This window comes from Xyrauchen texanus, chromosome 21, assembly GCF_025860055.1.
Source record: "Xyrauchen texanus isolate HMW12.3.18 chromosome 21, RBS_HiC_50CHRs, whole genome shotgun sequence".
Lineage (NCBI taxonomy): Eukaryota > Metazoa > Chordata > Actinopteri > Cypriniformes > Catostomidae > Xyrauchen > Xyrauchen texanus.
The window spans coordinates 31,974,015-32,000,398 of NC_068296.1; the positions used below are offsets into that span (position 1 = coordinate 31,974,015).

A 26,384-nucleotide genomic window follows, 5' to 3' on the forward strand; every position below is an offset into this window, starting at 1 on the left:
TTTAAGTGAATGGAGTCAAATTTCGGTCATACAATTACACAGCTTAAATAAAGAAGATGATACCTTGTCATCAGTCATTAAATAAACTTATTTCTCCACAGAAATGTATAGACACCTTTTCTTTAGTTGCGCATACACAAGGAGAACTGTGATAATGTTAACGGTCTAAATTGAGGTCTAAAAGGTGACACAGATCACAATAATGGTGACATCACACAAAACAACTATTTACAACAAAATAACATAAATAATACTATAAAAGAGCTAAAACCTCTATGAATTCTTAACATATGTAAATGCCCCCTATATGTTAATGTTGACCAAGGAAACATAATTAAATATTTCAAGTGCAAGGCATTGTGGGTATTCCCTGTAGCCTCAATCTTGAACTCAATAGTTAATAGTTATTAACACTTCAAATCTAAATCTATGGATTCTTTTTTTTATTATCCCATTTTCTCCCCAATTTGGGATGCCCAATTCCCACCATTTAGTAGATCCTCGTGGTTGCACGGTTACTCACCTCAATCTGGGTGGTGGAGGACAATTCCCTGTTGCCTCTGCTTCTGAGTCCATCAATCGATGCATCTTATCATGTGGCTCGCAGAGCATGACACTGCAGAGACTCTCAGCATGTGGAGGCTCACGCTGCCCTCAGTGATCCACGCACAACTTACCACGCACCCTATTGAGAGCGAGAACCACAAATTGCGACCATGAGGATGTTACCGCATGTGACTCTACCCTCCCTAGCAACCGGGCCAATTTGGTTGCTTAGGAGACCTAGCTGGAGTCACTCAGCACACGCTGGATTCGAACTCAGGACTCCAGGGGTGATAGTCAGCATCAGTTCTCGCTGAGCTTCCCAGGCCCCCAAGTCAATGGATTATTAAGAAAAATAAGTGCAAGGTTATGAGCCCAAAACTTTACATTTCAAGTAATATTTAATTAAGACAACTTGATTGTTTTTATTGTACATTTAAGCTATATGCAAAATACATTAAAAGTGCATGTGTGTCTTTTGTAGAGAGGCAGAGGAGAGCAGCAAAGTCAAGGCACCTGTCCTTATTATGAATTTCAATGAGTCCCATAAGTCCAAAAAAAACTGAAGTCCATGATTGAAACAAAGGAGGGAGATAAAAGCAAGGAGCAACGAGGCAAGAAAAATAAAAATGCCAAAAAGGAAGGTGACAAAGTACATTGCATTTAAGGAGAATATATGGTGCTTTTAGAGTTTGATAAAAGGGATAGTTCAAAGAATAGATCATTTACACACCCTGATGTTGTTCCATCCAAACTAGTATGAATGGCTTTCTTTCTTACATGGAAAGCAGACTTTAGGCTGAATGACAGCCTCTATCGCCATTCACTGACATTCTATGTGACCATATCTTTATTTACTCATCACTGTGTCAGCTGAATCAGGAGGTGATTAGTTTGTAAATTTTAATGGTGCATAAATAGTTTTTATTTAGTTTGTGTATTTATTATAATTTTTTTTTAACGTTTTTAATTGAGTTTCAGAGTAGTATTAGGGGGCCTGTTTAGCTCAGTGAGTATTGATGCTAATTACCACCCCTGGAGTCGCAAGTTCGAATCCAGCGTGTGCTGAGTGACTCCAGTCAGGTCTCCTAAGCAACCAAATTGGAAGGTGTCTTGGGAGGGTAGAGTCACATGGGGTAACCTTCTCGTGGTCCCTATAATGTGGTTCGCTCTTGGTGGGGCGCGTTGAGTTGTGTGGTTGACGCAGAGAATAGCGCGGGCCTCCATACACAATATATCTCCACGGTAACACGCTCAAGCCACGTGATAAGATGTGCGGATTGACGTTTTCAGAAGCGGAGGCCACTGAGATTCGTCCTATGCCACCCGGATTGAGGTGTGTCACTACGCCACCATGAGGACTTAAAGTGGATTGGGAATTGGGCATTTCAAATTGGGGAGAAAAAAAAAGAATAGTTTTAGTTTTTTTAGTTATAGCAGCACAAAATATGATCCGCTTATGATGATCAGAAACTACTCATGCTCAAAAATTTTTTATACTCGTGGCAGAGTGCAAAAAATAAACAAGAGATGAGACGAAATGGCCAAAGACGTACGTCTGCTTGTGTATGGCTGTAATGTAGTGCTGTAAAGTGTATATATATAATATAGGGCTGCAACTAACGATTATTTTTATAATCGACTAATCTAACGATTATTAGAATGATTATTCGGGCGATTATTGCAGTGATTAATCATTGGCTCTTAACCGTTTATTCAGCTTGTGCCCCATTGAATTAAGTATTAAATTGTATTAAATGTGCTTACTAACAATAAAGAGGACAAAATCATCTTTTAAATATATCTCTAAATGACATTCACTGAATTAAAGGGGAAAAATCTACTTGGAGTTTTTATTAAGTAATTACATTTACTTGAGAAGCAACATATGAGATATTTAGACTTGCTTTAAGAGAATGTATCTTAAATATACGTGTATTTTTTCACTTGTTCATACTTCTGTCAGTGCAGTAAAGAAAATTTTAAATATTAAAATTAAATATTATATAAAAAATTCTCTGATAACAATTTTTTCTTCTGCAGTATAGCTGCTAAAGTAAATGTACATAATGAGTTTTAGATATTTATATTGGGAAAACAAACCAAAAAAAGACAAATAAAAAATGTTGCATTGTATATGGGCTAAGACTACACCGGCTCACCTTTTTGTTCACTTGATTTCCATCTTTAACTCACAAAAAACAAACTCTGTCTTCTTTATATAGCTGAGTATCGCCGATTTTCTTCACAATAAGATGCACACGTGACACTCGTATGATCTCTCGAGCAATCACTATAAAGGAAATCTGTCTGCAGCAAGAGTGCGCCAGTGAAGAAGGTCTCCGCGCGAGACGGTGTATCAGCCAGGAGACGTTTGAAACTCTCTCGTGCTGTTTTTCACACGACTCGTGTAAGCGGCTCTGACCGCACAGACAAATGCCAGTTTCAGAGTTTGTGCTGATTTATATAAATACAGTAACAGCGCAGTGTTTCCTTTTTAGACGCAATGACAGGCAAGTTTTGCTCAAGCGGAACACCAGGTACAGCTCCGATTGTTTTCACGATGACACTGCTTGTGTATTTACTTATTTATCATTTTTGTATTCTAATACTCTGCGATCTACATCACCTTCATCTGTTTGGAAAGTTTGGAGTGCGTCTGGACTGTGAGCTGTTCTTTCTTCCTCTCCTCAATCAAGCACGAGCTCAAGTGTTGCTGTCCTGTGTCATCATTAGCATTTCAAAAGATCTCATGTTGTGTTAAATGAAATCAGACCACTAATTGAGCCTAGTTTCCATCACCTTTCACACTATTTTGTTATGAACAAAGTGAAAATGCACTTCTACCCGTTTCCATTCAAATCCATTCACTTTTTCACATAGGTTTTGGTTTAGCACAAAATAAATCTGCTCTGAATCCGTTTCAGTTCAGAAATGTGTGTTTATCGCTAATTCGCCTCCCAGATGTCCATCTTTTGTTTTCCTCAGAAGTTTGGGTAAAATGGGGAGATTATTGAGACAATTCATTGAAATTAGTCATTTTAATTAACAAATGAAAGCAATCATAAGCAGAGGGGTTACCAGGATATCATGTTTGGCGGGGCATTTGGCTTGTTTGTGGGGGCAACATAAACAATTGAAAAAATCGGCGCAAAATGAAGCTATACTACACACAATCTGTTTTAGTGCATATCTTTTTCTAAGCCAGGAACCCAGAGATAGGCACAGGGCCCCTATTAGACTATAGGGCTTAAACTGGATTTTTGTTGTGTCAGACCTCACTCATCTGCTAGCGATGGAAAAATATGCACAAAACAATCCACTTTTAAATTGTAATTTATCATCAGATGCAGAGGCGTTTCCAGCATTGAAGGACATCCGGGTCTTAGCCCAGACAATTTTATTTTCACACTAGCAACCACTTACCTGTCGTCCAAAGCTGGTGAGAGGGTATTCTTTGAGTTTTGCTCTGGCTGGGCCTGTTTCTACAGTTCCTAAATCTTCCACTCTAGTACTATCCTCAACATCCTCTCTCCTCCCTGAATCATCTGTGATGCAAAAGAACAGATACAGCACATAACTTATTGCAAATCAGCTTCAAACAACTAATTCATCAAGTGCTACATATGTCAAATTGTGGACCAATACCATTGAAGAAAATGTATTGGGAAGAGCAGATCAGTGGGATTGCCCTTAGATCTATCATGATTCTTGAATTTTCATGTACATTATCATAAAGTCATCACAAAAGAGTTATATTATAGTGAGTAAAGTGAGGGAAAAAAAATATTGAATGTAAATAATTTATATTTTTTGACATAAATTGTCAAAATGATGTATAAGATCCTAAGTTAAAGCAATACATGAATGATTTTGTCTAAGTTCATTGACACACTATGGCATCGAACTGTATATAATTCTCATCATCTCTATGAGAATAATTCATCTGTCAAAATCCTTTCATTAGGATCATTGAGATAAACAATGTTTCACTTTTAACTTTCTCTAAAGTAAAGTGACTTATTAATTGTTCCCAGTTTCCTGATTCTGGCACAGCTGCTGCTCCTCAGTCTGTTGCTCATCTTTGCTACACTCTACAAAACCATTTAATCAAATCAAAGTGTATATTTCCTACAAACTAATATCACAAAACAAGTCACACATACATTTTATGTTAATGCTTATTGGTTATCCTTAGCGAAAACAACACCTGATAAACAAGAAAAGTACGCACCGAAAGGGGCTCAAACCGCGGTCTTCGGCGTGAGAGGCGACTGCGTTAACTCGAAGCTACCATGCAGCTTCAATTAACAAGGAGGTTAGAGGCTACAACTCTTGAGGTTTACCCTACTGTGGGTGAAAGCCAGCTAGATGATGATCTTAGACTTTAAGGACAAAAACAAATGTGAATTCTTACCCACTGACTTCTTTCGGAAAAATCCCCAAAGCCTCATTTGCTTCATTTTTGCTGTCTTTCCTGCTAATTGCCGTTAACTCACCACTAAGTAACGTTAGTTGACGTCAACGACTGTGCAAGCTCCTCCTCTACCTGCTGTATATTCAACAGAGAGGAAGAAACGGAGTCGCCCATAGGCTACCGACAGCAAAGGAACTTATTCTATAGGCTAGATTATGCCTATGTCTATTTTTACAGGCTGTATGCAGTATGTGCAAAGCCAAAGCACAATGACATAAGGCAACTTATGATTTCGGGGGTTTACATAGGCTTTTGTCCAGTTTCATATTTGTCAGTCAACTATTCAAAATACATTCTGGGCTACACTCAAAACATTCGGGGCTGAAGCCCCGGCAAAATCGGCTGCCGCCGCCTCTGATCAAATGGACAGATTATTTCTCAAATTCTCAGGGGATGCAGAGTTTATCCTAGGGGAGGCACTGCCTCCCCCAGCCTCCCCCTTAGACACGCCCCTGATCATAAGAGGAATTGCAATCAAAAGGGAGCAGTTGCTCTTCTGAAATGACTGTAATATTGGTCCTGATGTTGCGCATATCGCAGGTTTGCACCGGTTCTGACCTGAAAGCGGATCGTCATCGCCCTGTTCAAGCTGGCAACTTGTCGGCAAAAGTAGTGGTGGAAACTTTCTGCCTTCGTTTCTAGTTTGAAAACGTCACTTCAGAAGGAAAACTCTGAGGGAGTTTGTTTGAGAGTGAAAGAAAGGGGAGGGTTAGTGTGGTGCTTTCCATTATAGCTACTGTATGTGAGGCTGATTAGGGTCAAAATACACTGAAACAAAAAGTTAACACATTAAAATTTATTTCGGATAATAGAAACCGTTGTATTGATCAAGTCGCAGGGGGTGCGGCTCTATTTGTTGGTCGTGACTCGATTCTCAATGTGTGTGTGTGGGTGAGACAATAGTGAAATAGAGAGGGGAGCCCAAGGACTCTTTAGGATATTAAAGACATTGTCATTCGTATCTGATGTATTTAACCAAGGTCTTTGTTTTTAATTTGTTGTGGTAGCCTGTAGGGCTGTTTGAAATAATTTGTCGAAGGTATGGAACCTTTATCCGGTCAAGACTTGGAACTACTTAATTACACACCTTAGAACATCCATCAACCAATCAGAATCAAGCATTCAACAGCCCCGGGGTATAATTCCATTTATTGTTACATACAAAGTCCATCCCAGCCATCTTTATAAAATGATTAAATAAAATTAATTTTCCTGTAAGCACAAACAACCTGAATTGGTGCATCATGACAATGCCCTCTGATCTGGACCAAGAATTTCAATTAAATGACTAGATAGGTAAAGATAAAGTTGGCTGAGACAAACTTTGATTTTGGCTTGACAAGTATTGTCTGAAAGTTTAAACTAGTTTTAATAGTTTGTTGGTTACAGATAAACACTCGAAAAGATGGATGGAGAAAGAGCAACTTAAGCAGATCAAAGGCCTTTTGTCAGTTTGTTTATATTTTGAAAGTTGAGGTTTGAATTGACGAGCATTTCGTTGGCCCCTGTTTAAACATTCTGTCACTGTGAGTCTATGGGATTTTTCCAAAAACCATAAATCTGGTCAGTTAGGAAAGACAGCACATTAAGTCAGAAAAGTCAGAAGGTCAGCACCAAGTTTTGTGGATGTAACTTCAAATCTCTAGAAGTATTCAAATTTTGGTCTCAATTTAGGGATTAAAAAAAAAGACTTAAATCAATATTTTGGGTTTGTCAAGCCAACATAATGACATTGAGACTTAACTTTTTAATAGCCATAGAACTGAATATACATTTCAATTCAATGGCCCATTTTCAGGTCTCTCTTCTGAATGCTAATTACCATTCTACAACTGTTATTTCTACTTGCATTAACTAAATATACTGAAGTTGTAGGAGGAGGTATGTCTGTATCAGAAACACTGTCCTAACCTTTTTTTTAATAAAGATAATTTTTCTTGTATAATAATTATATTATACATTTAAAAATATGAATATTTTATATTATAAAGATCATATTTCTTGTATATGAACAATATTAATTATAATTTTATGCATTTAAAAATATTAATACTTTTATATTCTATGATAAAATAGTATTACTATTTAAATGCATATTATTTACATTAATATTGCTATAAAAGTAACACTCCTGGCATACAAATTCAAGCAGCTCGGCTTTGTTTGTTGGTTTGTGGCCATCCATCTTCCTCTTGATCACATTCCAGAGGCATTCAATGGGGTTCAGGTCTGGAGATTGGGCTGACCATGACAGGGTCTTAATCCGGTGGTCCTCCATCCACACCTTTTTCCTGCTGGAAAAACCATTCATCAGAGTTGGGGAACATTGTCAGAGCAGAAGGAAGCAAATTTTCTTCCAGAATAACCTTGTACATTGCTTGATTCATGCATCATTCACGAAAACGAATCTGCCCGATTGCAGCCTTGCTGAAGCACCCCCAGATCATCACCATCATTTGGAAGAAATTATGTCAGTACTTTATAGAATAAAACAATATTTTTTGTTTTACTCAAACACATACCTATAAATATTAAATCCATTTTGCAATGCTCTCTTAATTTTTTTCCAGAGCTGTGTATATATATATATATATATTTACAATTACATTTATGCATTTGGCAGACGCTTTTATCCAAAGGTACTTACAGTGCACTTATTACAGGGACAATCCCCCCGGAGCAACCTGGATTTAAGTGCCTTGCTCAAGGACACAATGGTGGTGGCTGTGGGGATCGAACCAGCAACCTTCTGATTAACAGTTAAGTGCTTAGCCCACTACACCACCACCACTGAAGCCATGCAAAGTTACACAGTTTTGTTATGCTGGGCAGTTCTGATTTTGTTTTTCTTTCCTACACCTTCCTATTATTTTAGAAAAGAAATTAGGTCTTCATTATTTAACTCTAGCAAATTGGCAAGACTGGAGAGTTGCATGGAGAGAAGATTTGTTGTACTTTGAGAATTTGTAATATTTCTTAAGTTGCTATAATAGCCTGTAATGATTTGACACATTTTTTAAATTTGTGCTATTAGTGTATGACAGTTTTTCTCTTATGAGCCAGTTCTTGTAATGAATTGGTAAAAAAAAGAAGACACAAACAAATTCAGAGACCCATATCGCTGTGATTTAAAGATACTGGGCCTTAACCTCCTGAGACCCCGCGTCCACATGCGTGGACATTACTTATTGGCTTTGCTATATGTTAGGCATAATTTCATTTCATTTAAACTGACTGATCTCAGTTCAGGAGACTCTAGGCTGTCATTAAAGGGTTAAAATGTTTGGCACACCGAGTCATGTGACAAAACAACACAGTGCCGATCTCAGCCTTTGGGAGAAACGGCAACAAAACTACATCTGGTAAGAAACCTCATTAAGCTTCAAGAGTCAAAAGAGTTGAGCCTTTATTTTCATTTGAAAAATGTCATCTTTTTGTTGGGAAAAGGCACGCTGTTATACAATTAACACGCATGTGGACTACAGGCTAATTTTCCTTAAAATATCCTATATTTACTGTGCATTTTCACATTGAGAATCTATGGGTTCTTCCAAAAGCTGGAAAATATTGCTTTCGGAGATTATACGTGGGATGAAAGGTGCATTTTGTACTGTTCTGAGACCAGTGAAGATCGACAGCACACTGGTGGTTAAGTCATTACCTAAAAAGGGAGCAAGTGAGCATCCTATAGCTTTTCTATGCAGCCAAGTGTATTCACACCTAGCATCTGGTCAGAAGTTCAGTTTCAGGGGGAAGATGTTGTTTGGACCACTCAACATGTTTAGCAGACATGGGATAATTATAATCAGTTAATAGATTCAGAATTGTTCATGATACATTTTATTTTAACATGGTTGGCAGTGATTGGATGATGCTGGCCATTTGCTTTACATCAGAAATTAATTTTAATTAAATATCTGTAAAATCTCAAAAACATGAATAATCAACACTCTTGGAAAAATCTGACTTTCTATTATTTTAAATTTCACAACTTAGTCCCTCTGTCCACATATGTTGACATACATTTTAGGGAAACCTTTTCATCTAGAACACTCCCTTGCTCCCTAATTAGTGAATGACTTAACCTCCAGGGTGCTGTCTGTCTTCACTGGTCTCAGAACAGTTTGAAATGCACCTTATTTTCATCCCAACTCCATATACAGCCTCTGAAAGCAACGTTCTCCAGCTTTTGGATGTCTCCATCAATTCTAAATGATATAATGCCTAGTGAATATTGGATATTTTAAGGAAAATTAGCCTAAAGTCCACGTGCGTGGTCATTGTGTTTAACAGTGTGTCATTTCGTGATAAATCTATGACATTTTTAAAATGTCATATCGGATGAAACTACACTCTTTATCTTCTGACTAAAATGGGGTTCAATGTAAAAACCTAATTCGTTTTCTTACCAGATGTAGTTTTGTTGCTGTTTCCCCCAAAGACAAACTCAGCTGTGATCTGTGCCATGTTTTGTCACATGACTTGGTGCATCAAATATTTAACCATTTAATGACAGTCTGGAGTCTCCTGAACTGAGATGAGTGAGTTGAAATGAAATGAAATGAAATTATGCCTGACCTATAGTGGAGCCAAAATGTAATGTCTACGCATGTGGACGTGGGATCTCAGGAGGTTATTAATTCTTATGTTATAGGCAGTAAAACTTTGCAAAAACAACAGCAAACTCATGCCATTGGCATGCAATGCAACAAGGGGTGCTGAAGTCAACCGATTTTAGTAATAGACCAACCTACAGTATCTGTGTGTAAAAATAATATTATGACATTATAATGGCATCTTTTTTTCCTGATCTGTACTTTTGCACCAAAATCATAGGTAAACAATTTGACCCCCTCAAAATAATGGATTGCTCTGTAAATACTGATTCATGGCATTTTATATTTTGGCTTTTATAATAATTTGTTTATCTTTCTTCAGAGGAGGTTTTCAGAATTTGGTTGTTTTGACATGGTTAGTAATTTGTAAAAAACACAATTAATGCTTTTGCTAGACTGCACTACACATGCATTTTTACCCTGACAGTAACGACAGCAGCACATCTGGTATCAAACAGATATTTTATTTTAAAATAGCATATAAATACCTTAAAGAAATTTCTGGACAGAGATGACAACAGTGGACTACTGTAGTAAAATACAAAAAGTGTATAAACAACTGTTTACATATTTTGTTTAGCACATGAGTGACCAAGGTCTATAAATGGGATATAATTCAAAGTGCAATAACATGCAGTGAAATTTGTGTCTTTCATTATCTGGCAGCTTGAGGGCAATAATGCCATTTGTATCATCATTGTCGTGTGATCAATTCAAGTAGATTCAGGGAAGCTGAGATGCTTTTAACTACAGCCTGAGAAATCACATGACTTTTGAGTCACTCTCAGTCACACAAGGCATGTTTATTGCATTTCTTCCTTCTTAGAGGACAGATAATGTCCATTAAGTTATTACAGGTGCATTTGATACCAAATTTTGAAAGGGTAGTTCAGCCAAAAATTTACATTTGCTTATCATTTGCTCAGTTACGTTGTTCCAACACTTTATGACTTTTTTTCTTTGGTGGAACACAAAATAAGTAAAGCAGAAAATTCACGCTTCTCTTTTCCTTACAATGAAAGCGTATAGTGGGCAGTCAATCTCCAGAAAACTGACCAAAAAAAAAAAGACCTAAAACCAGTCCAATACAGTGCACTATATTGCAAGTCTTCTGAAGCCAGCTTGGTGTGAGGGACAGACTGAAATTTAAGCCATTATTCACTAATTAAAGCCATACAGGTTTGAAACAACATGAGGGTAAGTAAATGATAACTTTTCATTTATAGTTGAAATATCATAATTTCAGACCGGTCCTGCAAATCATTCTTGGTCCACACATCACTTAACACAACATTTAAAAAAATCCACAACATGATCCCTCACGCTTAACAAACATGTTTTGGAGTTGAGGGAGTTCACAGTTTGCTTGGTGGTGTTTTTCTTTATGCCTTTCCAATGACAAGTAACAGTGCTCAGTTTGAGAGTAGAACTGAGTATGTTGTGGGTGAAGATCTAGTCATACCAGACCTGAGCGGAGGGGGGCAACTGAACTGTATGGTGGAGCTGATGAAAAGCTCTCAGACTGCCACTTGTGTCACGAGTGGTAGTCTGGACAGGGAGAGAGGAAGATCGTGTTACAACAGGAAGCATTGGATGAATTCATCACAGGTAGAAGCCACATTGCACAAGGTGTGTTCAGTTTAAAACAAGACAAGGGATGTGGGTCATTTGCTGAGTTCAGGTCTATGTTTCTATCGTTCTAGAAGCATGCACTGAGGGAAAGAAGGAAAATGGAAAAAATGCATCATCATGCTACAGTTAAATGCCCAAAATGCCTTTTGCATGCAAGCCGGTGGACATGAAAACACAAAGGCTGTCCAAACCTTGCAGGGGGTTTTTCTAGGTTGTAAAGCCATTTTGGCTGTCTTCACCCTGTGAGATTGGAGATCCTAAGAGAATATGTCAACAAATGAGAGAAAGAAAAAGCTAAACGACTGCATGTTGCATGTGTGTCAATGATGTGATGCTCATTTTTTATCTGGATCTATTAAGTTATTCACAATTCAAAAATGTCTAAGGGTGATCTCAATCAGCTCCCTTGTTCAGTAGTCAGGGCACTGATCAGGGAGTCAGCCATTTCTAGGGCTGTCCCAATAGCAAAATTGTTCCAGTGCACTGAAACATTTGATCCCTAAAAATTCCCATAATACGCTGTAAAAATCAGGAGTGTCCTTCTACACAAATTATCTTCCTTCAAGACTGTGAACTTCATCTTGGAACCCTCTCTGCTTCACCGACGTGATGCACTTACAGCAGATAGAACTTCTTGGCAAGACGGGAACAGGACGACTCGTTGCCTGTTCTTAGCACTTAGACCGAGAGACTTACCGCTCCCCTGTGTGTTCCAGTGAAGAGTTCGACACATTGCCATGTATATTACTCAAATAAAGATTGTTCTCTCAAAAGAGAAAAAAAGCACCCATTGTACAAACATGGTAAACTCACACATTCTCAGAAAAAAGGGCCATTTCCTCTTCATGTAACCTACACCCCACATATTATGCTCAACCGCTTCCCTATGGTCTCCTATAGCGAGCGAATCAATAAGCCCACTCTCACGCTACGCGAACCTCATGGGCGTGTCAGACTGGGTGATAAAATGATAAAGCACAGTAATACAATTCAGTTTATACACCTGCCACCTCACTTCACCGGCATTTTTGCAATCTGTGGTCCGACCACAGGATGCGCCAGTGTTGCACGTGAGATAAAAGCACACTTTTCCCCAGTCAGCGAATCTCCTTTTTAGGAGTTTGTCTTGACACCGTGAGCATACGTGCGCACCTCACGAATGAGCATGAATATACAGACCATTCTTTGGTGTCTGTCTCAGTTCAAACTGGGGAAAACATTGCCACTGAAGTCATTTCAGAGAATGCTGGGTTTTATGGCGGCAGTATCCGCCGTCATACCATTAGGTCTGGTCCACATGAGACCTCTCCAGTACTGGCTCAAAGTCGCATTCCACATTGCACTTGGAACCACAGGCGCATGCACATCATGGTGACTCTAACACCATGGACAGCATGGACATCTGTCACAGTACCTCAGAAATCAGTGTCCCATAATTTTCCTCACGTGCAACTTGAATCCTTTGCTGTCATAGGTCATGAAGAGCTAACAAAACTTATCGAAACATCAAAAGCCACATATATGTTCGATTAAATACCAACTAAGCTTTTAAAAGATGTATTCCCTGTAATCTCAGAACCTGATCTTAATATGATTAACTCCCAAGAAACGTTAAAATTGCAGTTATTAAACCGCTTATTCTTCTTAGAGTCCGTTGCAATCTCAGATGTCGTTCTGCCAATATCTGGCGCAGATCACAGCTGATGTAGTCGGTTCAGGCAGGTCGTGGGCGCTGCACTGAGGGGCGTTTTCACACTCCAGTAGATGGGACATTGTCTGTACTGCTCCGCAGCTACATGTGTCGTCTGTCTGGTGGTTCCATGTTTTCATAAGTGCTTTGCACCTGCCCTGTTCCACTCGTAATCTGTTGAGGGTCTTCCAGGTTAGCCATGGGAGGTCGTGGCCTCTGGCGAGACATTCAGTCGGTGTGATTCCTCTCTCCATCCAGTCCAAGACTCGTGTGTTTAGCTGGTTCCATTCATCTTTCCAAATGTTGGTCCTTGCTATTTCTTTGGTTGTCTGGAGAGGTGGGACTGTCAGTAGGAAACTGGCTCTCGATTTTAGACGGGGTGGGGGTGCTATGTGTCCGTGCAGGGGGTGTCTGATCGGCGCCCCATTTTGAGTTTACCAGTTTGCGCAGGATGCTATTACGAGTGTTGATCTTGGCTTTGGTGTTCTGAAGGTGAGTTTCACCGCTTATTAAGAAGCCACAACTTGATCCTGGAGAACTGGCTAATTACAGAGCGATTTCAAATCTCCCATTTATGTCGAAAATACTAGAAAAGGTCCTCCCAAATATGTTAATTTCTACAGAGAAATAGTATATATGAACAATTTCAGTCATTTAGGCCCCATCATAGTACAGAGACTGCATTTATCAGATTTAAAAATGACTTGCTCTTATCATCTGATTGTAGCAGCATTTCACTTCTAATGCTTTTAGATCTTAGTGCTGCTTCGACACCATAGATCACGACATTCTCTTGAATAGGCTAGAGAATTATGTTGGCATTTGTGGACTTGCATTAGCATGGTTTAGGTCCTAAATGTAAATGTATGTAAATGAGAAAAATGGAAATGTATGTAAATGAGGAATTGTCAAACCGAACAAAAGTATGGAGTGCAACACAGATCAGCCACAGGGCTTCTGCATTTCCCCTTCAATATGCTTCCCCTGGGAGATATTATCAGGAATCGTGAAATAAATTTCCACTAATATGTCGAGGATACCCAACTTTATATTTCTTCAAATCCTGACTCAATTCCGACAAAATAGAGGTGCTAATTATTTGACCAAAATCTTCTAAAACAAGCCGCTAAAATATTATTTGACTCTCGATGGATGTACTGTTACATCATCTTCAACAGCGAAGAACTTCGGTGTTATATTTGATACCAATCTGTCCTTTGAATTTCAAATTATCAATGTTTGTAGAACAGCATTCTTCCACCTAAGAAATATTGCTAAATTACAACACATGCTGAAAAACGAATTCATGCGTTCATGACCTCAAGACTAGATTATTGTAATGCATTAGTGGGAGGATCTCCAGCAATATCAATTAATAAACTTAAATTGGTTCAAAATGCAGCTGTCATAGTTTTGACTAGAACCAAGACATTTGATCATATTAGCCCAATTTTATCGTCATTATATTCTAACTCTTAAATTTCATATTCATTTTTAAATTCTTTTAACTATGTACAAAGATTAGAATGGTCTATCTCCGCAGTACTTAAGTGACCTTCTACCACGCTATATTCCAACACTTTCATTACAATCGCAAAATTCTGGCCTGTTAATAGTTCCTAGAATATAAAAATCCACAAAAGGAGGTAGATCTTTTTCATATTTGGCTACTAACTATGGAATAGTTTTTTTAACACTGTTCGGGATGCAGACACATTCCCTCAGTTTAAGTCTAGAATAATGACTCATCAATTTAGCCAGGCATACACATAATTTATCCTTCAACTCACAATTAGGCTTTAGTTAGGTATGCCGGAACAGAAACATTGATCATGATCTATAACTCTGCAATAAATTGAATACAAAAAATATTATATTTGTATTCCTGTCTCAACCTCGGGACTCCTATCCTGAGGTCACCAGAACCGGCTGGATCCAGCACCATTCCTGCGTCGTGTTGGACTCCACTGCTACGTGTCGCTGTATGATGATGACTAAATGCAGCCGGTGCCAGCCAAACATCACTTCAGTCTATTACGATGGACTTCAGTGGATGAACTGATGCCAACTCCAACCATAAGACATGGGATCCTTCATATGCCATTGTCTGAACCTTGGACTTAGGATAGACCTCACCAAAATTACCGGCAGGTTGAACTGCGATGCACCTCACTGATCTCTGCCTGCATCACCTCGGTCTAATGATGGACTACACTCTTATAATGGAATACATCGACTATCAATTAATTGCCAACAAAAACCTTCATCAGCCAATTAACAAAGGACAATGCATCTTATGTGAATTTCGCAGTTAATCCAGGATGAACTTCAAATGCCATTAGTCATTAATTTTACAGTTCTTACAAAATATTTGTTTATATACTGACCCTTAACACTTACTTAGTTTAATAATTTTAAACAATGACTTGCTCTATACAGTGATATTGGCATTATATTCATGATGTTAGCCAGCGAGGAATTGGCCCTCACAGTATGCCTGGTTTCTCCCAAGGTTATTTTTCTCAATTAACCAACATCTTATAAAGTTTTGTGTTCCTTGCGATAGTCGAGCCCAAATTTTGGCACCTGGACAGGTGCGAAACAGGCATGGCACATCAACCGCCTAGAACTACTGGCTGTCTTTCTAGCTTTGAGAGCTTTTCATTCCGACACTGTGAATCACCATGTTCTGATTTGTTCGGACAACACAACACAACACTAGTGGTGTACATAAATCGCCAGGGTGGACTACGATTACCACCATTAATGAGCATGACACCAATGGAGCGGGTGTCATCTCTCATTGCGTGCGACACATGCCTGTTTTCAGCGGTTTAGCACAGCCAAGCATGCAAGCTGACACGCGAGACTGAAGAGTAATAGAAGCGGCACGGAATGGCGTGGCTGGTTCAGAAAAAGTGCTTTTCGTGTCGCATTTGCAACAACAACAATATTGGTTAGGTTTAGGCTAAAGTTTTAGATTAGGGAAGTGTGTTTCATTAAAACCTCCATCTAAAATTCACCTTTAAAACCAGGCTGGCTGAGATCAGGCTGGAACGTTTTAATATGTACAACAAAAAAGCAAGAAAGTCATTTATAAAGCGATGTTGCTGATTAATACCAGCTGCATTTAAAAGCGTAACCTCGTTATTGTGTTGCAGATCATTCGTGTTCACAATATACTGATTCACAACATAAGGAGCTGATTGAGACTCACAGTAAGTAGTGTAATCGTCTGGAGAATGAAAAAATATATATAATCAAAATATAATCAAAAGCTGAAACTCTTGAAAAAACAAATGTTAAGTAATTTGAAATATTGTCATCTTTATTGTTATTTCCTAAAAAAAAAAAAAACAGAAAAAGAAAAGTGAAACAATTTTGTTTGAAATTATTATTAGTAGTCCACCAAATCAAAGTCAGGTGTTAAAACAAATAGGCAGGAAGCCATTCATGTTTTTCTAACATGTATGAAACCAAAATGTAAACCAAGATAGCATTTCTAAAAACCTGATACATGTTTGAAACTACTTAAAAAAAATATTTGAATTACTATTTGTATTGAATTATCTTTATTTGTGGGCATTTCTCAGCAAATACTGATATATTTGTTACTCAAGGTAGTGCTCTTGTTTCAATGATTGACTTGATTCACATTTCTGATACACATTTGAAATTGCTATTTGACAAAGAAGCAACATGGAAGTAAACTATAGCAAGTGTAACACATGAACAGTATGATAAGTCTATTGTCGTCTGGGTGTACTAATGAAATGATGTAAGTTGAACATCTATTTAGACTATTTTCAAAAAGTACCTGAGAGTACCTATAGTTAAAGTCAAAAGTTTACATACACCTTAGTCAAATAAACGTAAACTCTTTGTGAAGTTTTTCTCAAGTCCTGACATTTAATCATAGAAAACATTCCCTACTAATTCCCTATAAATCACTACTTTATTTTATGTGAAATGTCAGAATAATAGTAGAGAGAATTATTTATTTCAGCTTTTATTTCTTTCATCACATACCCAGTGGGTCAGAAGTTTACATACACTTTGTTATTATTTGGTAGCATTGCCTTTAGATTGTTTAACTGGGGTCAAACATTTTGGGTAGCCTTCCACAAGATTCTCACAATAAGCTACTGGAATTTTGGCCCATTCCTCCAGACAGAACTGGTGTAACTGATTCAGGTTTGTAGGCCTCTTTGCTTGCACACACTTTTTTAATTCTGCCCACAAATTGTCTATCAGACTGAGGTCAGGGCTTTGTGATGGCCACTCCAATATCTTGACTTTCTTGTCCTTAAGCCATTTTGCCACAACTTTGGACGTATGCTTGGGGTCATTGCCCATTTTGAAGAACCATTTGCAACTGAGCTTTAACTTGGCTGATGTCTTTTTCTTTATCCCCTTTTCTCCCCAACTTGGAATGCCCAATTCCCAATGCGCTCAAAGTCCTCATGGTGGCATAGTGACTCGCCTCAATATGGGTGGCGGGGGACAAATTTCATTTGCCTCCATGTCTGAGGATCATCAATCCACACATCTTATCACGTGGCTTGTTGAGCGCGTTACCGTGGAGATGTAGCACGTGTGAAGGCTTCACATTATTTTCTGTGGTATCCACGGACAATTCCCATGTGCCCCACCGCGATTGAGAACCACACATTATAGAAACCACGAGGAGGTTATTCCAGGTTACTCGCGACTCCAGGGGTAGTGGTCAGTGTCTATACTTGCTGAGCTAACCAGGCCCCACACTTCATGGCTGATGTCTTGAGATGTTGCTTCAATATATCCACATAATTTTCCTTCCTCATGACGCCATCTATTTTGTGAAGTGCACCAGTCCCTCCCGCAGCAAAGCACCCCAACAACATGGTGCTGCCACCCCCATGCTTCACGTTTGGGATGGTGTTCTTCGGCTTTCAAGCCTCACCCTTTTTCCTCCAAACAGAACGATGGTCATTATGGTCAAACAGTTACATTTTTGTTTCACTAGACTAGAGGAGATTTCTCCAAAAAGTAAGATTTTTTTTTTGAGGTCTTGGCTGATTTATTTAGATTTTCACATGATGCCAAGCAATGAGGCACTGAGTTTGAAGGTAGGCCTTAAAATACATCCACATGTACACCTCCAATTCAGTGCAGCCTAAAGGCTTGACATAATTTTCAGGAATTTTCCAAGCTGCTTAAAGGCACAGTTAACTTAGTGTATTTAAACTTCTGACCCACTGGAATTGTGATATAGTCAATTAAACATGAAACAATCAGTCTGTAAACAATTTTTCGTGTCATGCACAAAGTACATGTCCTAAATGGCTTGTCAAAACTATAGTTTGCTAATATTATATCTGTGGAGTGGTTAAATTTTTTTTTTTAATGACTTCAACTTCAAGTGTATGTAAACTTCTGACTTCAACCGTAAATATGTGAAACTTCAGTGTAGATTATGTGTAGCTTAATACGTGTTTAACAGCCAGTTGATTCTCGTACAATTTCAGTGTGGAAGTAAAGAATCCTGTTCTGTGATTTGTTGCATCATCTCTTTGATATATGAAAAATAAAACATCAAATATATCAGAATTTATTATATTCTTTGAATTTCTAACTGTCTTAAAAATGCTTTGAAAATGTGACTACCTGGGCATTCTGTAGATCCGTTTGTGATAGATTATACATGCCGGGTCGCTAAAGACCCGAGGTAAATAATAATGTTTGCCAAAATGCCTTATTAACGCAAATGCATTAAATGGTTAATCAATTGGCATGTCATGTAATTATTTTGATTCTAAATTTGAATCGATTGACAGCACTAATTTTAACATAGAAAAAAATGACACACTTTACCTTTAAGTGTTTAAAGTGTGAGTGAGGAAGTCTTACCCCAGCCATTGGTCACCATGTCCCGATCCGTGTCCCGGTTGCAAATCTCATTGGCCAGCCGCTCAAAGTACTCCGGCAGGTCAGCGTATTCGTTGCCATAAGAGATTACCTTAATGCCCTTATCCAGCATGTTATCACGAAGCTTTTTAAACTCGCCCACATCCTCTCGCCGCACCAGCATGAAATGTTCAAGGTCGGACTTGTGTTTGACCGCCTCAAGAAACAGCGCCTGGAAAGTGGTGTCGTCCACCGTCCTCCCACAACCCAGAAACACGAACGACTTGGTTTCATAGAGTTTCTGGATCTCTCTCTGCAAAGACCAAAAAACAATGTTATAACTGCAAACGTTACAGACCCACACTTTAAAGAAACAATTATGTCATCATACACACTCTCATGTTGTTTCAAACCCATATGACTTTGATCCAGAGAAAATAATAGGAGATCTTTTGCAGATGTTCACGTTGGCCTTACCCATGCAACAAAAGCATACCAGGTGCTATCAAGCTCCAAAACAGACACAAAAAAAAAACACCATAAAATGCATCCATATGATTCCTGCACTATTTTCCAAGTGTTTTGAAGCCCTGCTTTATAAGAGGAACATACTGAAATGTAAATCATTCTTTACAAATGTTGCCACCATAGAGCTCAAATGTCATTCATAACTTCCTCATATTCAAACTCATCGGTCCGTTGAACCAATAACATTTTGCATCACTGACATCAAGCCCGACACAACACATCTTAACTTTGCATACTTAAATATGAGAATGATAAGAGTTTGTGAACTATCCTGAAGGTGAAATTTTGAATAATTACTTTTTTTCATAATTTTTCACACTTTCCACACATTAAGCAATCATATGGGTTCAGAAGACTTGGAATATAGCACACAGCTAGTATGGTCTACTTTTATTTTTGTTTGTTTGTTTGTTTGTTCCTTAATGCAATGCAAGATTCGATGGCTATTTTCATGGAAAAATAAACTGGTTAAAATAATAATATTCTAAAAACTCTCAAACTAAATTTGGACTAATTGTGTTAACCTTTTCAAGGGTGTCAACGGAATAAAAGAGTTCTATGGAACAAAGAAACATCATAAGGGTGAGTAAATGTTGACAGAATTTTCTATTTTGGGTGAACTATTCATTTAAATAAAATGTGACTAATAAATACAGTTTATATGATGCTAATAAGGCCATCATAACAGTTTGAATTTTGCCAAATTAATTCAAGGACTGAACAATGAACAATACAAAAGGGAGTATTGCTTCAGACATTCTTTCATAATTCACAGGGGTGGAGGACATCGTGAACTTAAGTTCACATGGTGAGATTTTTTTTCTCATGATAGCAGAAAACATTCACCCACCATGACATCTGTGTTCCTCAAAACGTTCTGGTAACCGGCAGGATGCAGTACGATACCACTGGGGTTGGTGTAAACACCATGTATATGAAGTACACTTAGCCTTCTCTTCTCCTGAGCCCACTCTAGAACCTACACACACACAGAGAATGCATTTCATAGTTGATTGCTCCCAATCTGGTTCCCACTAGGGTTATTATTGCTCTGAATTTCTATTTGACTGAATACAAAATCTACTTTTCATTTTTAATTGAATAAGTCTAACACTGTAAATTTCTGGCTAGTATTATCACTATATATGTATATATATATAAAGGGTTATAAAGAATTCCAATTTTATAATATACAGTGTAAATATATTTTTGTGGTCATATTTATTGTATTTTAGTATAATTTGAATTATTCATTTTCAATATGTAGTTTAGTTTCTTTTTTCCAACCGTTTTATTTTCATTTAACAAAAAGGACATTTTTTGGTTTTCGTAAATGACAATATTAATGGCTCTCGGAGCATCCAGCTGCTGTTAAGAGTTCTAATCAAGAGGCATTTGATGAAAAAGGTGCATAAACACCCAGTTTAAAGGCCACACAATGGAAAACCACACACAGCCTGATGAATAAAGACACAGAGAACTGAACATGCAGTCACTTATACTTCAAGTGAGGTACGGTAGAGCTTACAAGCACTAATGCACTAGATAATGCTTGACTGGGTACCATAAGGCTCATTTTATGGCTAATAGCTCAAGCTTTTACTGCTTTGTGCAAAAGAAGATTTATGGCCAAAAGCAAACAGAAATGAACCTGGTGACTGGACTATCATCTGAGGAACATTGTTTCACAACTTTCTTTCAAAGCAGAGATAGCTAACATAGTTTAAAATTTTGAGCATAAATCATATGATGATCTGTTAATAAGTATTTTTTGCTCACATGTCTCTTCATAAAATGGTATTTATATGGAACTGTTTTATCTCTAAGAGGATTTCCACTTTCTGTAATAAACAATGCAGTTTAATCATAGACTAAATAAACTTGCCCTTTATGTCTTCCTGTATGACATCACCTCGCTGATTGCTGTCCAGGTCTCAATGACCTGCCAGCATATTTAAACATTAGGTTTACTGTATTTGATATTAAAGTAATTAATAACTGCATTTCTCTGGCATATGAATGATGGTATTAACAAGGGCAATTTTCAAAACTAGATAGATGAACTTTGATGTTGGCTTATCAAAGCCTTAACTGAAAGTATATAATAGTTAAAAACTTTTGAAATCTGTACATTTTCCATTAAAGGAATATTAAAGGTTCCATACAAATTAAGCACAATCGACATAATTTGTGGCATAATGTTGATTACCAAAAACAATTATTTCTACTCATCCTTCCTGTTCTTTTCAGTTTTAACATTCAAACAATGTAAATCTATGGGATTTTGGGGATTTTGGATCATCCACATTGCAAAAACAGTAATTCTGATCAGTTAGAAAAGATCTAACAACCCGGGTCAGAATAGTCTGAAGGTCTGTGCTAAGTTTAGTGGCTGTAGCTTGAAAGTAGTAGGAGTAGTTACATTTCATAATTTTGGCCTGTTTAGAGATTTTGGAAAAACCCTTATAAGCTAAAAGAGCAGAACAGCAGGACTTGTTCAAGTCAACATTCATTTGATTACCTTATCAACAATATTTTTTTTAATTCCAAAATAAATAATAATTAAACAAAAAATCATTCTAAATGTTATTCAAAATATACTGAATATATAATATTATTATTACATATATTTAATAATTTAAGAAAAATATTTTATTATTTATAAATGTAGTAAAATTAGAAATAATATATTTTTAGATATATATTTAAAAAATAATAATATTATGCATTGTATATGTATAATGTTATTGTTTTATAATATAAATAAAATTAGTTTTTACGCCCAATTTTATAGCTGCTTTCTAAAACTTTCTAAAAAGTAACTTTACAACAAAACGTAAAAAGAAGACAACAAAATGAGACGGTTTATGATTTATACAATTTATATGTTTTTCATATTATTATTTTGATATTATGATGACATAAATCTGAAGACAAATGCAATTACCATGATTTTGTAAAAGGAGGAATTCTTTCTTAAACTAAACCAACACATTATTGAATAAAAATTTTTTAGGAAGGAAATGTCATAACTGTTTTATATTAATAAAATATCTTCTTTCCTTGATGCCACATTTATTTAAGCTTGTTTGGGAGGATTAATAACACCAACTGCAATGACCAAATCCAAAAGTTACCTCTCACTTCTTACCAGCAAAAACATTTTGTATATAAAATATTAGGAGTGTCCAAACACACAGTCCTTACACAGAACATAAAGCTAATGCATCCAAGAAAAACACATGTGCATCATTAGTAAATGTAGCTGAATGTACCATCTTGATTCATCAAAAACACGCGCACACCAGAGTACTGTTTGTAAGGTGCTGAGTCTAAAAAAAATTATCTGAAAAGAGAGCTCGCACACTTACTGCTAATTTAATAAATCACCATGTGGTTAATGTTTCAACTCACACAAGAGTCTTCTTCTGAACAATACTAATCAAAGAATGTACCTTCTTCTCATCTGTGAGATCCAGAGACTCCAGCTTGGTCCCTTGGTGGGCAGCATAGATCTCTAGCAGGTTGTCAAAGTTGGTGGTGAGGACCAGAGCTCCACTTTCCATTAACTGCAGCACTGAGCGGAGGAGATGCTTCCCTGAGTTCTCCATCTTACACTCCAGGTCATCAAACACCTCGTAGAGGCAGTCTTTGAAAAAGGTGGAGCGCACATTTCCCGTTCGCTACAGAGAAAGCAAGAGGTGAAAAGAAAGACAACTGAGACCATTTTCAAAACAAATTAACTCCAGGAGTGTTTAAATAGCAAGAGCATGCTAATCAGTTTGCATTTATGTGCTTTTGTTTTTGGTTGATCTCTAAATTACAATGGCAGTGGATAGCGATTAACTTTCATGCTTTAAAAAGGATGCAAACAATCATACAAGTCGTCCATGCGTCATGTTGCAAGGCTTCTGAAGGCTTATGATATGTTGTGGTTAGAAACTCTTGGTGAGAAAAGCTTGATGTCTGCAGAACGTTTATTAATGCTAAGAGAGAAGCTTGTTTACAGCAGCTTGTGTGTTCATACAAGGACTCTGTTCAGCACTAAATACAATGCAAGTTCTTAAAAGAAAATACATAATTATCTGCTGTTATTTTATAAAAAAAAAAAACATTACAATATTCATTAAAAAAATAAATACATTTGTGCTCCGCAGAACAAAGAATGTCATACAGGTTTGGAACAACACGGGGGTGAGTAAATTATGACAGAATATACATTTTTATGTAAACTGCCCCTTTAAAGGCATGTCGAAATCCCTATCCCCAACTAGCAATAGTAATAGTGATAATTGTGCACCTTACCAAGCACCACTAATTAAAGTCTATGTACACGATTTAATCGCAGAGATCAGAAAGTACGTCATAGATTGTGGATAGAGCGTTGGGAACAGGAGTTTTGACAGTACTGCCCTTGCCATGATCGGTAACAAGACTAAATCTTATTACACTGAGCAGCATTCATTACTCGCAGAGGCACATGGAAAACCAGAGAGAGAGAGAGAGAGAGAGAGAGAGAGTGCTATGTATAGCTTGTAGGTCTCTTCTACGGAGAGATTAGTAATCCTAAAAGGTTAGACATATTACAGATCTATGCCAATGTAGGAGGAATTCTCTTCCTCAGGAAGAGGCCAATTATGACCACCTCCACACAAGTTATTGACCAAATTGTTATCATCATGCTTACCTTTAATGAAATATATGTAGGTGCAGGTCATCACATAAATTGCTTTATGAGGAGGGGAATCCACTACATTAAATGCTGGATCCAAATCCGACCTGATTCAGCACAAATTAAGATCTGATACAACTGAAGAAATATTTAACGTCAAAGCTGCACAAACATACAAACACGTCTAGCCACAGCTTGTTTGTTGTAGAGGTGTGATTCCTGCTAGGCATGTTCAGATTAGCCTTATTTTTGCAGTTTTTTCCCAATCAGTGTGAACCACTGAAGTCTGCTGTGTTTAAATGAGACTTACACAAGTAGGTTAAACCACTGAAGGGCCTGTGGAGATTTGAGACTTTTACACATGAGCATTGCCGTTTGCAATTTAAAAAAAACTATACTCAGGTTGATGAAACGAGGTTGGAAATTCACTGGGTTGTAGAGAGAGCAGAATTTACACACAGAGGATTTGTTCAGACAGGTAGCAAAAAGCAGAATTTTTGGCATATTCAATCCATTTAGGTGTTTGTAGTCCGACTAGCAAAAACATGAAATATGATTTCACATTGTGGTTTGAAATCTGATTAAAAATAGATTTTTTTGAAATGCATCGCAGTCTGACCAGTCAAACTGGATTTAGGGTTGGGAACCGAGAACCAGTTGTTATTAAGTACCGGTTTCTTTTTTTTTGTAAAAACACAGGCACTGAATGTTTTCCATGACTTTCGATTTTTTTAACAATTCTCAAAAAAAAAACATTCCACATACAGCGCAATCAGTGTAGTCCCATTCCCGAACTATTGACACTTATGACCGGCTTCACAAGAAGATGGTTCTTTTTAATCTACAGTATGAAACATACGGCACAATCAGTGAAGTCTCATTCTCAAACGAATGACTCTTACGAGTCAGTTCTTTTGAATTTACAGTGCGAAACATATAAGACCAATGGAGTCCAATTCCAAAAAGAATGACTCTGAGGGTGTTCTTTTGAATCTACAGCATGAAACATGCGAGACCAATGCAGTCTGATTCCAAAAAGAATGTCTCTTATGAGCAGTTTTTTATTTTTGAGTGTGTATCAAAGACACTTCGACACACAAAGACACACAATCGAAGTGGTTACTGAATTAATCTTAAACTGAAGTGCAAGTTGTACATGTTCAACTCGAAATTAAATAAGAAATGCTGAATTCTCACAAGCCTAAATTACAACATTAGACTACATAACACAACTGTCCCTGGAACTATTAATGTTTAATGTTGTACTTGAGACCTGTGAGACTCAAGGAGTTCAGTTACTGACTGGTTCTTGATATGACATGTGAGTTTTATTGTAATAAGTGTAATTTGATGAAAGAATAAATTAATGAATTAAATTTGCTATCACATTTGTTAAGAATAAAAAAAATGTTAGGATCAATTAATGAATTGCATTTATGCCTCTTCTAAGTCAGCAAATCACCTTTTACAAGAATTGTGTAATATCACTGATCTGTTATTTCTGCTCTATAGAAACAGGCTGCTGAAGGCAGTAAATGCAATAAGAATTGTATTTCTTATTTTAAGAATTATTTTCAAAAAGTACTAAAACAATCGTTGCTGGAATCGTTAAGGAGCCGTTATGTTATCTCGAGTGCCAAAGTAAGATGTTACGATGGACATGAGCAAAGGCAAATGATCCAGTTTTCCATACTCTCTTTCCACACTGACAGCTTGTCTCTGTTGTTGTAGAAGAAAGTGTCTTGGCATAATGCTGATGCTTTTGTCATTACTATGGCAACCGATGTAGATACAACGGATGTTGACCCAACTGTCTGAACAAACAGATCAGATTTCATCACCTGCAAAATGACAGTCTGGACACTCAATCCTAAAAATCAGATTTGAAAACCAAATCAGGTTTTTGTGCAGTGTAAAAAAAGTAATGCTCTTCCCTGGTCAGCCCAGTTCCTGACATTGTCGCAATGATGCAAATGTTCATGTAGACAAAAGCAAGGTTATATATTAAGTAGGGATACACCGATCCGATACCTGGATCGGTATCGGCTCCGATATTTTTTATTTATTTTTATTTTTTATTTTTTTTTATTTTTATGCATTTGGCAGACGCTTTTATCCAAAGCGACTTACAGTGCACTTATTACAGGGACAATCCCCCCGGAGCAACCTGGAGTTAAGTGCCTTGCTCAAGGGCCCAACAGTGGCATCTTGGTGGTGCTGGGGCTTGAACCCCCGACCTTCTGGTCAGTAACCCTGAGCCTCAACCACTGAGCCACCACTGCCCCGATACTTATGCTTTTAGACGGATCGGGTATCGTCCCACCGAGACCGATCCAAATT

The 26,384-nt window shown here is 37.5% G+C and overlaps 1 protein-coding gene across 5 annotated transcripts in view; it reads right to left on the bottom strand.

Moving 5' to 3' along the window:
• fam118b (family with sequence similarity 118 member B) overlaps positions 1 to 26,384 on the bottom strand; it is a 43,636-nt gene that overhangs the window by 6,181 nt on the left and 11,071 nt on the right. The window contains exons 4-8 of one of the 5 annotated variants that reach the window (XM_052152572.1): positions 22,828 to 23,055; positions 20,223 to 20,351; positions 18,848 to 19,157; positions 3,970 to 4,091; positions 578 to 685 (exon numbers count right to left, since the gene is read on the bottom strand). In XM_052152572.1, the coding sequence (XP_052008532.1) occupies positions 674 to 685; positions 3,970 to 4,091; positions 18,848 to 19,157; positions 20,223 to 20,351; positions 22,828 to 23,055 (801 nt within the window). In that variant the 3' untranslated portion in view covers positions 578 to 673. Of the gene's footprint in view, positions 1 to 577; positions 686 to 3,969; positions 4,092 to 10,087; positions 11,349 to 11,459; positions 11,526 to 18,847; positions 19,158 to 20,222; positions 20,352 to 22,827; positions 23,056 to 26,384 lie in introns of those variants that run through there. The other 4 variants (XM_052152573.1, XM_052152574.1, XM_052152570.1 and 1 more) reach the window with 4 other exon arrangements.